Source organism: Schistocerca gregaria, chromosome 1 (assembly GCF_023897955.1).
Source record: "Schistocerca gregaria isolate iqSchGreg1 chromosome 1, iqSchGreg1.2, whole genome shotgun sequence".
Taxonomy (NCBI): domain Eukaryota; kingdom Metazoa; phylum Arthropoda; class Insecta; order Orthoptera; family Acrididae; genus Schistocerca; species Schistocerca gregaria.
The window spans coordinates 300,460,142-300,474,772 of record NC_064920.1 but is presented as its reverse complement, the minus strand read 5'-3'; the positions used below and the strand labels follow the sequence as shown (position 1 = coordinate 300,474,772).

Below are 14,631 nucleotides of genomic sequence, written 5' to 3'. Positions count from 1 at the left end.
TAAAATCTAAAATATGTTGTTTTTATTGCATGTTATCTGCAAACTATCTAGAAATAAAATAATATGAAAGACATAATACAGTTACATCTTTTTCAAATTACATTATCAGTGTAACATTCATAACAAACCCACATTAACACAATAAATGGACATTATGCAGAACTGAGGATCATCCTACATAATCATCATTCATTGTGTGAAGGCCTCATTCAATACCAAAACCTTATTTGTGCATTTATCACATTTACATAAAAATCATACATATAAGTATTATATAAAATGCCAGTAACATATCATTATACAGGCCTACATTACAAAAGAGCATGTTACAAATAATATGTGCCTTCACAAGATATGCAGACACTGGTCATACACATTTGGATTAGTATATCAAACAATTATGCTTGCACTCATCATAAGCAGGCTAGTAATATATCAACATGTGAATTTCACTCAGAAAAGGAACAACCACAAGTATTGCTGACACCTACAGCACAGCACAGCACATTTTTGTAACCAGTGATTACTGTACAGTGTCTATGTTGTGGAATCAAACCCCTTACCACCTTTTGTATCAAGCACTAAATTTTTTCTTATTAAAACAGAATCTCCTATTGCTTACAGGTATCATGATTAAAATATGGAAATGTTATAAAAATGTAGTTCATGTATATATGCAGCTATGTGAACAAATATCATAATATCTGATACCGTCCTAAATTTCATGTATAAATACAGTTATTATAATTAATTTCTATGGCTAGTACTTGTGGCATGACATCATATGTTATAGCACCCTGAAATGTATTAGCCTAGTTATTCACAGTGCAATATAGTCTAATGTATAGTGCTCCTATGCCCTAACATCCATTTCGGGTTTTGGACTTAAACCCACAACCCCCTTATATATCTGGTGCTAGCTACTACATATCAGGAATATTACAAATTGCTTGTTGCTTACACAGCAGTCTGAATGCATTTTCAATTATAAGTGGTGATGTTACATGATGCTAACTACAAAAAGTACCTAACAAATCATACTTAATCCAGACATGAAAGAATATGCACATTGTAGACTGTAGTACATATGTGTGGTCATGCTAACATCTAAAGTTGTAGTGAAGTGCGAAGGAATGGATCATGCCTACATGTCAGTCATGGCAATGAACGTCATATCACATGAAATGGCACCAGTATAAATCACAATATTTATCTGTTTCAACCAAATGGAAAAATTCATACACTATAGTCCCAACTGCCTTGACATCCTGTGGCAGCATGTCTTAAATAGCCTTTGTCTGAGACATTCAAGGGGCATTGTAATAAATTATTGCAGTTTCATTGAACTAATAATTCTGGGGTTATAATTAACTCATATTCTTGTACTGAATGCATCCATGACTGAAGTTCAATTATCATCTGTTTTAAGAACAATGTGAAGAATACAGGTATAGTCTTCTTGAAACCATCTTGTCTTATGTCTTGCAGAATATACACATACACATTTCTTGCTCTCTGTAATGTTGTCATCAGTATAGAACTATGTTTTTATTTATTAAGTACTACATCACTACCCTTTAGTAATAATATGTAAAACCTTTCTTCATGTTTCAGTTTTTTATAAAGTTGAGAAGAGACTGGTTTGCTGACATGTCGACGGTATATCTTCCATGCATCATTACTTACACATTTCATAAGTCAAATCTTGCAACTGAAATTTCTTGTCACAGACTCTTATCACTGTTTTTCTTTGTGTAATGCACATTATTCCATTGCATTGTACAATACATCATAATAGCATGGTCTGCCATTACGAAGTTTTTCTACTCACCATTAACAATTCTTCACCTTAGTACAAAGGCAAAAGGTAACAGAGCCATACTGGCCAAAATAGGAGGTTGGTGAGTGTTCAAAACATTATGTATGCACACAATTATTTATTTAATAGAATACAGAATTGTGGAAAAATATTGTCCCGACCATTAATCACAATCAGTTTGAGGAATGAATATCTATGGATGACATGGTATGACCAAGCAGATAATCTGATCTGTCATGATAATTGCATTCTTGCACGGATACTGGTACTCAGTCAAAATTATTGCCTTAAAATATTTACTGAAAGCTAAGCAAGAAAGAGAAGCAGCATCTTACACCGAGTATTGTTTAATACTATCAGGTACATTATCAAAACTCAAAAGCAGTGAAGTAGAAAATAATATTCTCCTGACAACTTATCAGTAATAACATAACAGTAATACTAGACAGATTATTCCAGCAATGAATACTCAACTCGAGTTATGACAGGAAATTAATTTTAGATTCCCACGGTAGCAAGTAGGAATGTTCTTTTTTTGCTGTAACCAAAGAAGGCCTAATTAATTTTGAAATGGGCAAATAGTTGGAACCAATCAACTTTGTTTATTTTGTATTTATTTATTTAATCACTCACATTTATTTTCAAGAAAGGCACTACCTGCAGATGGCTCAGTACAGCATGCATCTCAACTTGACTTGTTCTTGAGAGTGATGCATCGTAATGAGTGTTGTTAATGATAATAAAGGCAATATGCAAACAAATAAGTCATTCAAAAATAAAAATGACTAGTAGCTGGATTTTAATCTGGTTTGGTTCACTCAATGGTCACAGTCTTCTTCTCATACACAACATAGAAACTTTATTTGTGTGATAAGAGTAGTTAGCATAACTCACACTAAAAAGCAGTTATAAAATATTTGTTTCTGTCTCCATTCCTCAGGCTCATCTTATTCTACATAAAGTATGTCAATCAGACCAAACATTGCCTAGCAAATTCAGTGTGAAACATTTTATTTAGAAATTACTTTGCCTGATTTGGACAAAAACTGATTGCAATAGAATTTCAATTGGACACTGGAAATCATTAAGTAAATAAGTGTTGGTTTAAAGTTTTAAAACACTTTATTTTTTATTATTTTTTTAAACCACAGTAATCTACACCATTTTCATATACAACATGTTAACAGCTTTTCCTAAATGTGTAAGTATTAACTAAATACATTTATATATGCATAACATTACAAAACTAATTATATGTACAGTTCACTTAATTCTTTCATTTAGTATCTGCCAAATCATAATTCTTTCCTGTGACCATATATGAACCTGAACGTTATTCTTGACTGGTGTGTATCCAATTAAGTCAGTTGAATAGTGAATGAAAGATTTTGAAACTTCAATTTGAATACATTAATTAGCCACAACTCTTGAATCATACATATTACCATTTTCTGATTGTATCATTTAACTTTACTTCTAAATTTTTAGTCAAGAATATTTCAAATTTGACAGGACTGACTTCACTAATATTAATCAACTTACTTTAAAACTGAAATAGTAAACAACAATATAAATAATTGATGTTTTTGTTTTAAGGAAACACACGTACACACACACACACACACACACACACACACACACACACACACACACACACACACACACAGATAGGTGATGACAATAGTGAAAGGATACAGAATCACATTTTCATTACTTTTATGTTATTCATGAAATACAGTACACAAAATTTTCTAGGCCCATTACAGACATTTATCATTGCTCTGCAAAGTAGAATAGAAAAGATCCATCAGGCTCACCCTAGTTTCAATAGCACACTGCTTAAATTCTGAGGAGAAGGACATTATAAAGGTAATAATACACAAAAGTGTTAGTATATGATTTTCTAACAAAGATATAATAATTTATTACTACAGAATTACTTAAATATTTTATGTTAGCAGGCAAAGTTCCAGTTGTGGCCAGTATTCAAGCACAATGAATCTAGGTGAGGGACAGATGGGTTCATTCTGCATGCTCTAAATGTAGTTCAAAGTATTAAAGTAGTACTGTTAACTTGTGTATGATGCACAAACATTTATTCTCACTAGGTCATTTTTTGTTTTACTTGGCTTTACACCACAAGCTGCTACAACCTAATTTTAATCCATCACATTGGTCCACATAAAAAAAGCAACAACACTCAGATTATCTTCTTTGTATCATGGTATTTCTTCATTGTTAATACTCAGTTTCTGCTCTTGGGTATTTGAAGTAAACTTATATGCAAATGACTACATTATTTTTCTTAACACTTTAATATATACATTTATAGTATGTCACTTACTAACAATGACTAATTCTCTCACTTTAAAAAATGCTATTTTTAATGGAAAGTATACCATTTAAATTATTTTCATTTGTTTTGTTGGTAAAATAAGCACTTACAGATGTAAACAAATAAATCTAAGAGAAGGAATAAAACAGTTTATATGCCAATCAGTATCTCAAATATGAATTTTGTGTATTGTTCTTTTACTATTCCAATTCTACGTAGTAATGTATCTGACTGTGTTTAGTTGAAAATCAGTTAAGACATGTAATTTCTATTAACACAGTGATTATTAATACATTATGACCACATTAAAATAGGCTTATTTTAGACAATTACATAAAAATGTAAGTAATACTTTTAATTTGTTCACATTTTAAATTATGTGGAAGTCTGGTTTTTAAAAGCACTCTCTTCACAGTGCTTCACATTAGGTCATCAGTGTGGGCTGTTGGCATGGGGTTGTTCAAACATGTTCAAAATTTCAGAAAAATTACATTAGTTATTAACACTTCCTAGCATTTGTACTGTCAGCATTTCCATCAACTGCATTCCATAAATGAGGATCCACATCACTTATGGTCAGAAGAGCACAACACAGATATTCAGATTGTAGATATTATGTGGAACAGATGCTAATTATAGAATCTTCTTTGTTGTGGCTATCAATCTCATCTTTGTGACTGGATAAGATGACTGTCCATTTCATTGAAATTAAATTTAAAATAAGCAATGGCACAGTCTAAATGAAGTACATATCTTCAAGATAAATCTTTATTCAAGATCCAATACTGTATCATAATGACTCAACTATTGTGTAATTAGAGCTTTCTGCTGATTAAAAAACTGTTACCTAACTTTAAAAATAATATCAAGCTACTATGATGACTTGGCATGATTAACTACAAAATCTATGACACATTGTCTAACTGTACTGAATTAAACAAGCAAATGGTGTGCATCCACACACATAAAACATCGCAAAGTTTATACGAAAGCTAAAAACTACAGTTCAGTTTAATATATTTATAACTATGTGTAATAATTATAATTGAGTAATTCACATTCATCCACAACATCCAATATAACCACATAATTTATTTGATTATGTTTGTATGTGATAGTAACACACACACACTTAAGTTAACATGCAGATAATTATATAATAATCTGATACAGTACTTATGAATGTAATATGTGTCTATATATAGATATACATATATATATGTAGAGTAGCACACTTAGCTACATTGCTTATCAAAACAGAGCAATAAATTTCATTGTATTAATACTGAAATTATATATTGTGTTAATACAGTATTTTGTCACCCCAACTACATATTGGTCCAGGGTTCTGTATTATAGCCCACATCCTGTGGTCTAGTGACTTTTATAAACTTTCCTTGAGAGCATTAAATGTGGATCAAATAATTGTTTCTTTCTTTTTTTATTCTCTTAGCAAATTTTTCAGTGCTGAAAATGTTGACAAAATCTTTCTTTTGACAGACTGAAACAAGACCACATGGACTCAGAGCTGATAGTAGGAAGGAAACCAGCTTTCTTTAAGATACTTTATTGAGAAGATATGATTCAAGATACTGTGTTGAGCAGACAAAGCTTGGCTTTTGTGAGGGGCGCCGGGGGCGCAGAAGAGTTGAGCCCATTGTGGGACGCAATTGTCAGGCCGTGGCTGTTACAAGGGCTCAGTTTTGCAGCTCTTCAGTCCTGACAACATTTGCCTCACACTGAACAAACTCAGCGCCAGCCGGATCCACCACACAGATTAACAAGGAAAATGATGCTGCTGTTTACATGTTTATTAAATCTAAGCTTGTCCTTACACACAGTCCTACATTTAACTTCTATTTTTTCCCTTTAAGCAATTTTTATTAGTTATTAATACAAGTCACAATATTCTAAAGCGGCACAAACATCATCATTAGTATATGACACAGATCATTGATATATCAATGAAAGCTCTTTGGGTGAGCAACATGAAATATGAGTTAAATAGTTACTTGTACAAATAAATTAAATATTCAAGAAACAACTCTAAGTCATGCCAAGCCACCAGGAAAATAATATTCCAGAAGCTTCATAAAAAAGAGCAGAAGTTTTAAGGACTCAACATAATTTAATAAATCTGCTCAAATAATAATGATAAATCATTCTTTCAGAGAGTTTTGACAGTGACTACATTGCATTCTACCATTTGCCATTATATACCATGCCATTCTATCTTTTATTAACTTTTATTCAAGGGACAGAGCTGCTGACACTACGAATGTAAAGTGAATAACAACACAGATCTCAACAATTCACTTCTGAAGGCTTCAACTAATCTATTATGCTAACTTAATGTTTTTAGGATAAATTCTTCATAAAAAAACATTTAAAGGTAACCAAGTGTTGCATAAGTCTTCACGTATGGAGCATCCACCTTACAGCTCTCCCTGTTGAAAGAAAAAAAGAATTATGTAATGGGTTTTACACACAATCAAAAGATAACTCAGCACACTTTAAGTACCCAAAAATCTGTTGTTTCATCTACATTCAAGATTGTTTTACCTGTTTATGACAGCAATATTTAAGTAAATAGGTAAGGTATCTAACAAACTGAATACTTCTTCATACCTACAGCCACTGAAAAATTATTTAATTATACAGCACAACAAAAATGTACATTGATTGAATTAAATAACAGCAGGGAGCCACTGAAATATTCTGTAATTTGCATTATGAAAATACACTTTGTATCACAAAGTACGATGTAATAGAATTTTAAGACAGAACTCATTTCTGTCCTCTGTTAATAAAGTAAGATCAACCAAAATACTTATCACTCAGACTCAGACCTACCTAGTTGGTGTTTTGGTTTCTTTATAACATCAGTTTCTAAGTGAGTGGAGGAGTAGCTTGCAAAGCCCAGGCACATTTCTTCTGTAGTTCTTACAAAACAAGTACTCAGATCTACTGATTCTAAGGTCAATATTTACATGACAAAATGAAGTCTCTAGTTAAAAATATTTATGTTTAATGGGTGGGTTACATACAATACTTTTCACCGTTAATGTGAAACAGGCTCCTGCGATATTAGCAAGATGCAGGTAAAATAAAAACAAACCACTCTTTTCATAACAAAAGATGACACTGATTGGAGGCAAACTCATGAAGTATCATTTCATACCTAGAAATTAATCCAGAATGTGTTCCATTTAGTATTGACTCTTAAATTACCATCTGTCATGTAAGTTGAACAGACAGACAATTCACATCACAGACAACTACCTTGTAGGCCCTAGTGTAAGTCTCTCTTATGGCTGAGAATTGAGGAATCAACTTAGTATATAGAAGGTGATAGCAAATTTCACTAAAAATCTTTACAGTATGTATTATTAAATAAAGCAACCCACTTTAAACTAACACACACACACACACACACACACACACACACACACAGAGAGAGAGAGAGAGAGAGAGAGAGAGAGACAAACACACACACAAAAATCAGAAAAGAAAATAAGATACTCATTAAAAGCATTTGCTCTGTCTATGAACATAACTGCTGTTTGTACCTAGGAGAGCTGTGAAGTTCAGGAGCAGTGGTGAGAACCACGGGAATATAGACACAAAGTGTGAACATAAAGACTTTTTGTGCAATCTGTTATTGTTTTCAATTCATACAGAATTAGCTTTTAATGTTTCTATATTGTGGCCCAGCTCTATAACTATTTATGTACTGTACCTTTCCCAGTCTGTATGATTCTGGTAAATCTATTGTTCAAGCAGACAAAGTTGACACTCAGCGTGGTGGCCAATGGGAGTGACTGTAAATGCGAAATGCCTTTACAGTCACTCCCATCAGTCATCGCACTGAGTGTCAACTTTGTTTGTGCATGTAGTAATGTCATACTAAATCATAAACTAAGGATTACTAAAACTGCAAATGCCCCTATAGTATGTTCCTGTTACAGTCACAGGTGATATTTCCCAAGGATTAGCACTTTAGCACAGAGAGAGATGTGCTACTGCTCCCTCTCCCTCCAGTTGCCACATGAAGCAATATCTGGGTACCCTCAGTGTTGATTATAAAAGATGAAGGCTGAAAGAAATTAAGAGCTTCATGGCGGATAAGGTTTCATTTTAATTTATAGTATTATTAATACTGAATTAGATAGAAGCTGCACTATAACTTGAGCATTCGTCTGCATTTCCGATGATATGTGGAAGCAGTCAAGGCTTCTCTACACAGTTGCAATGATATAGCACTAGTAGTCACCTGAATGAAGGCTTCCTGTAAAAGCTGCTTAAAGATGGTTCTTTTACTCATCTCATAACATTATTAAACATCAAAAAGGATGTTATGGAAACTCAAAATCTATACCAAATGGTACTAGGAAAACAATACATAAACTTTGAGAAAGCTTTTAGTCACTCTTCAAGGAATAGAAGACTATTATGATCTGAACTCAGATGCTATAGTGATTCTAGATGGTCCAAAATAGACCAACCTATCATGCATCTAATAGTGCAATGAAATGCAGTACAAGACCACACATATAGATTGTCATCTGCAAATTCTACTACAATAATGAGAAAATTTTTGAAGCTGTCAAGTCTGAAAGCTATGTTGCAAGGAGTCTTCTCTCTCTCTCTCTGAGAGACTGAGAATAAACAGGTGATCTGGTTGGGGCTGCAGGCCAATAGTTCCCCCCCCCCCCCTCCTCCTCCCCCTCCCTCTCCCATCCCTCTGAGTTGCAACGAGGTATCATAGAAGCTTCTGCGCTCATAAGTGTAAAAACTCTGAGGACTTCATGAAGTACTACTGCAGACCAGTTGTGAACTCAAGGTCATTTACAGAGAGGGGTAGTATTTTAAAGACAGCACACAGAGAGGAAAGGTACATACATAGTGCATCAATTAAACAGTGAAATGCCACATCATGGTGCTAATGGTAGGAAACTGCAGGAAAGAGTCCTGTCAACTGTGGAAACTGTGGTTCTGTGTGGCAAATATGACTCTGGAAATTCAGTGTCACATATTGATGAGCCAAATGATGGGAATTTTCATTCTGTCCTGAGCTTCTGAGCTGAAGCTGATGATTTAGTTTTGCACAGGTGTCTTAAAAAAAGTACTAAGAATTCACAATACTTCACTGCAGCTATTCAAACCAAGATAACAGTTATATAAGGTGAAATTATAAGAGAACAAATTGTCCATAGAATGAACAGTTTTAAGGACTTCATTGTTCTTTGTGCCAAAATGACAGACATTGCAAGAAATGAGCAACTATTTTTCTACAAAAATTTAGGATTAAATGTATACTCAACAGGGTTTGTACTGGAGAATTTAAGACTATCCCATTTGATACTATGTGGTATCAATTGTGAATTTTTTTATTGGTCAGGAGTACAACATATCAGTGGTAATGAGTGGTAATTTATGCACAGAACTAGCTTTCAATAGAAGAGAATATAGTATCCAATGGCTGTTTATATATATTGCTGTAGTATTTGCTGAATTGCATTCTCTGCAGCCAATTGGTAGGCTTACTATATGTCCACAATTAACCAGGACAGTTCTGGTGTTTTAGCGTTGTCTGGGGTAATATCTGGATTGCAAAAATGTCTGAGATTTGAGAACTGATTACAGTAAAGGGTTTTTTTTATTTTAATTTTAGACCTACGTGTTTGTCATTACATTTTTAAACATTCTCTTGTGGCCATGTCCCTTCCAGCTGAAGGAGTAAGCACTCACACTGATGGGCAGGCATAACTACCAGTTCAGCCATGGTTTTTAACTACGTCATTTCACAACAGAACAGGGACAATGGGTTATGTTGTTTTCATGTTTGAAGTAACTCATCTGTGCATTTTTGGTCATTTTACCTCTATTATTTTTTGTCTGTTCATTTAGCAAGAGACAAAAGAGAGTGTGTGTTTAGTGTTAACTTGCAACAGGAATGTAAATTTTTGAAATTGTGTAATGACAGCAACAATGATAGCCTTTATTGCACACTATCTATTGGAGAAATTTCAATTGTATATGATGGAGAGGTTGATATTAAAGATTGATATTTCATGTTGCAATCTCACTAAAGTGGTTGAATGCAATATCTTTGTCTTTGACATCTGCTCCAGATGAGAGAAAATTTTCAGTTACATGGAACACTTGGTCTGCACAAGTGTGGAGACTTTCAGTAACTACTGTTAAACATCTGCTAAATGTTGAAATTAATTCAGAACTTTCTTGATGTGAATTTTATGATGTAATTGAAACAGACAAACCATTTCTGAAAAAAAAAACAAAGGTCTTGTCCAGTGAAAATACAGTTGAATGAATAAACTTTAACGACTCAGTAAACTTTTAAGATCTTCATGTAATTTCAAGATTAAGTTTTGGGTTGAACCCAAAAAAATATGGTAATATGTCCTAGGTGGGATCAAAAAAAAAAAAATACAACAAGTGTAGTTATCAGGAATTGCATGGGGACACTACAACCCACCAGAAAATTCGTTATGAGTCTCATTAAACATAATGACTTTCTGAAACTGTTCAAAATTGAAGCAGTTTCTTTGTTAACACATGATTCTAAATGTTACAAAAAATCCAATGTGACAAAACATTTTCTTTAAACAGCAGAATTGCCTCATGTTCTTAAATACATGCATTTTGCACATTGCCAAAAGTGACGAGTGTCTGGTTGCTATGCTGTAATGAATTTTGAGCTGTTTCAGAATGCCATTATGTTAAGCAGGGCAGTTCATTACAGTACGGAAACTAGACACTCATCACTTTTGGCAATGTGCAAAACTGATCAATTTAAGAACATGAAGTATTCTGCAGTTTTAAAAAATGTTTTAGTCATGGTGGATTTTTGTTACAGTTAGAATCATGTATTAGGAAAGAAATCGCTCCCAAATCATTATTATGTGCTGTTACTCAGAGCCATTGCTTCTGTTATACTAACAGGAGGCTACTGGTACGGAAAAAATCTTCTCCTGAACCATTTCTCTTTACAGAAGGCGGCAACGGGATAACTGTGATCTTATTGCAACATTAGAATAAGTTAGTAACATGTCCAGTGGCTTAGAAGAAATTATACTGGATAGCAATAAAATCTATTTATTTAGATCTTAAAACTCATAGAAGAAGATGAATTAGCAATCACAGTACTAGTAGTACCGAGCAAACGTGCTTGTGTCCAGAGGCAGTATGGGGGGGAGGGGGGGGGGGAGGACTGCACCCTTTTCCTTCTCTTCCCCCCCCCCCCCCCCCCCCAGAACTCACAGGCAAAGGAGAAAAATGGGAATCAGATGTCTTTCTTTCTAGAAAATGATTTAAAAGTCAGTACTATGTAGGTTTTAACAGGCCATAATTAGCACTTTTTTATATCTACTTACAAGTCAACATTTGTCTTCCAGAATATTGCAAATACTCCATACCTAAAGGTTCAATACACCTTCTCCCTCCCCCTGCCCCCCCCCCCCCTCCGCCCCCTCCACACACCAAATGACCTATCATGTGGGTGCCCATGGTATCAAGTTCTGTGTCGACAATGAAATATCAAGACAATAATCCTGTTTGTAGCTCAGAGAAATATTACAGAATGAAAGGAGACTCACCTTTCTTTCATTGTATAACACACCAACTACACGTTAGGTTTCAGAACCATCAGAATTTAACTGATTCCTTTCAGGGCATAAATCCAAAGTAAATGGTACCGAACTAGATTCCGTAAATTTTTAAACGTCAGTGTAAACAAAGCTTTCCTCTGTGGCTGGAAAATTTTCCATTTGTAAAGAAAAGTGACTTAAACAAGCTCCAACTACAAGACCACAGAACGCTTTGCTAGTGTTACAGATGTACATTTCAAAACTTTTTTTACAATATTAGGATTCTGCATGGAATTCTAGTTACCCTCGAGTTTGAACAGCAACCCCAGAAATGTAATTTTTGACTTAAAACATTTAAAAAGCTACCTAGAAACAGCACAAATCAAAAAAGACTGAGTGGTCTTGCTCTCCTCAACATGCAGTGCAGTGTTACAATTGATCCACAGGTAGTGGTTAACCACTTTTCCTGATTTTTTTTCTTTATTGCTACTGCTGTCAGTACTACAGGCAACCTGCTCTTCAGCCAACTGTCAATAAAAAAATAAAATGGAACGAAAAAACAACAAACAGGTAGAGATATTCACACTGAATTCAAAGCTTTCTGAAGCTACAAAATGAAATGGAAGTTGTTAGATATATGATAGATGATTTCTTGAATTGGTAGTTAAAACAGTAATAATAAAAAGTAAAATGAAACACTGGTATTTGAAAGAAACGCTTTCCTGTCATTAGAAAGTGAAAGGACATGTCACAGGATAGGGAGTCAGTTGCTGAAGGAGAAAAGCTTGGCCATTGAGGATGGTAGGAATGTGGTGGTGTAAGGATGGAGGACTTCTGGATAGCAATGATCGGGCAGGAGTGGCTGTTGGAACAGAAGAGGTGGTAGAGTTGGGGAAAGGGGGTGGGGAAAGGAAGACAGATGGGGAAAAAAATGGGGTAATGAAGTTTGGGGAGGGGAGAGGTGGGAGAGGAAGCCATGATAATGAAGATTAGGTGGGGTGGACCTACAGCTGGCATGAATGGATAGATGTCAGGGCAGAGTTCATGGTCTGTGAGGGGGAGATGATTGAAGTTTATCTGGGAGAGTATGTGGAGCGTGTGTAGGCAGAGGATTGGTAGGATGTGTCGGTAAATGCATGGCAGTATGTGAGGACTGGAAAGTAGAGGAGAAACAATAACATTATTGGTGTTTAGTTTCTGTATTGTGTAGGTTGTTCAGAGAGGTTCAGTGTGAGTAAGGTGGAATTTGGCGAGTTGGTAAAGGATCCTTATGGGGAAAAGGTAAGCAGATGCAGAAAGTAAGGTGGAGTGTATGAGTTCCACCCAATACTTGTGTAGCAAAGGATGGGACAGATCAAGGATTTATAGGTGTGGAGGACAGTTAGTAGTTTGGCAATTAGTAGTGTTCGTCTATTGTGAGCTTTTTGTTGGATGATTAGTAGGTGAAGTTTCAATGTTACTTGCCAGTCAATTGTTAGTCCAAGATGTTCCACCATGTTAATTACCTGGATAGGACAAACAGAAATGGTAAGGTAGAGGTCATGAAGATACAAGTTGCAGGTGGCACTTCCTATAATTATTGCCTGGGGTTTGGAAGAGTTGATCTTGAGGAGCCACTGGTTACATCAGGAAGTAAACTGAGAGATGGATTTAGATGGATCACTGAGATTTGTGGAGTGATCTTGAGGAGCCACTGGTTACTTCAGGAAGTAAACTGAGAGATGGATTTAGAGGGATCATTGAGATTTGTGGAGTGTAGGATTGAGAGCAAGAAATGCGGTGTCATCAGCAGGAGGCAAAATGGTGGAGATGGTTTGGGCATATCAGCCATGTGAAGGAGATAGAATTGAGAGGACATAGGCTTGGGGTACACCTGCAGTGGAATGGAAGGTGTGGGAGTTGGTGTTGTTAATGGTGACAAAGAACAGGCAGTTAGAGAGGAAGGATGCAATAAGGCAGACATATTTCATTGGCACTGCATAAGTCTGGAGTTTGAAAGGAGACTGGAATACCATAGACAGTTGCAGGCTTTCTGTAGGTTGAGGGAGACAAAAACAGTGGATTTTGGGTGTCGAACTGGTGGGATAGGAGATGGATGAGGTGCAGGAGTTGGTCATTAGAAGAGAAGATGGGATGGGACCCACAGCGGTTAATGGGAATGACGTAGGGTTGATTCAGGTTTTGATGAGTATTTTGGGAGAGGATAGATTTGAAGATCTTGGTGAACACTGAGATGTGGCAGATGAGGTGACTGGAGGAGATATCAGTGGAGATTTCTGTGGTTTAAGGAAGTCTAGATTTCAGAGGTTTTCCACGGCCTTGGATAGTAACCTGTGGAGAGGATAGTGGAATAAAGAGATGCCAGGCTAACAAGAGAGGGGCATTCTTTAAGGTGCTGATAGGTGTGCGTTCGTGACTAGGGGATGGGTTGTATTTGCTATGAAGTACTTGTTTCATGTCATGCACTGTGGTTGGTTGGGAGTTGGGAGCCAGGGGTGGGGCAATAGTGTTAGTATATTTGTGGATGGTAGGGAAGAGGGAGTAACCAAAATGAGCATTTCAGGGATGGGAAAGATATTGGGGAGATAGGATGCAAAGTGATCATCTTTGCTCTGCTTGTCAGGTAAGGGGTGGTTGTTGTGGAGGAGTGGATAGTGAGCTACAGGGGTATTGCCAGTGAGTTGATGGAATGCTTTCCAGCACTTGGAACAGTTAATAGTGTGAGGTAACAGCCGAGTTGTGGCATCCTGAAAACATTCGAAGTTTTGAGTTGGCGTGGCCACATGGGCCACTCGGCAGGTCGACCGCGTGGTGCCGGACGAGAGGGGTAGCCCCAGCATGTGGTCCAGGGACTGTGTGGCTGGGAA

The 14,631-nt window shown here is 35.7% G+C and overlaps 1 protein-coding gene across 1 annotated transcript in view; it reads right to left on the bottom strand.

The window, feature by feature from the left end:
• Positions 1 to 2,922: 2,922 nt before the first annotated feature.
• LOC126341885 (regulator of G-protein signaling 11) overlaps positions 2,923 to 14,631 on the bottom strand; it is a 1,532,239-nt gene continuing 1,520,530 nt past the window's right edge. The window contains exon 17 of the mRNA XM_050001809.1: positions 2,923 to 6,601. Coding sequence (XP_049857766.1) covers positions 6,541 to 6,601 — 61 coding nt within the window. The 3' untranslated portion in view covers positions 2,923 to 6,540. The remainder of the gene's footprint in view (positions 6,602 to 14,631) is intronic.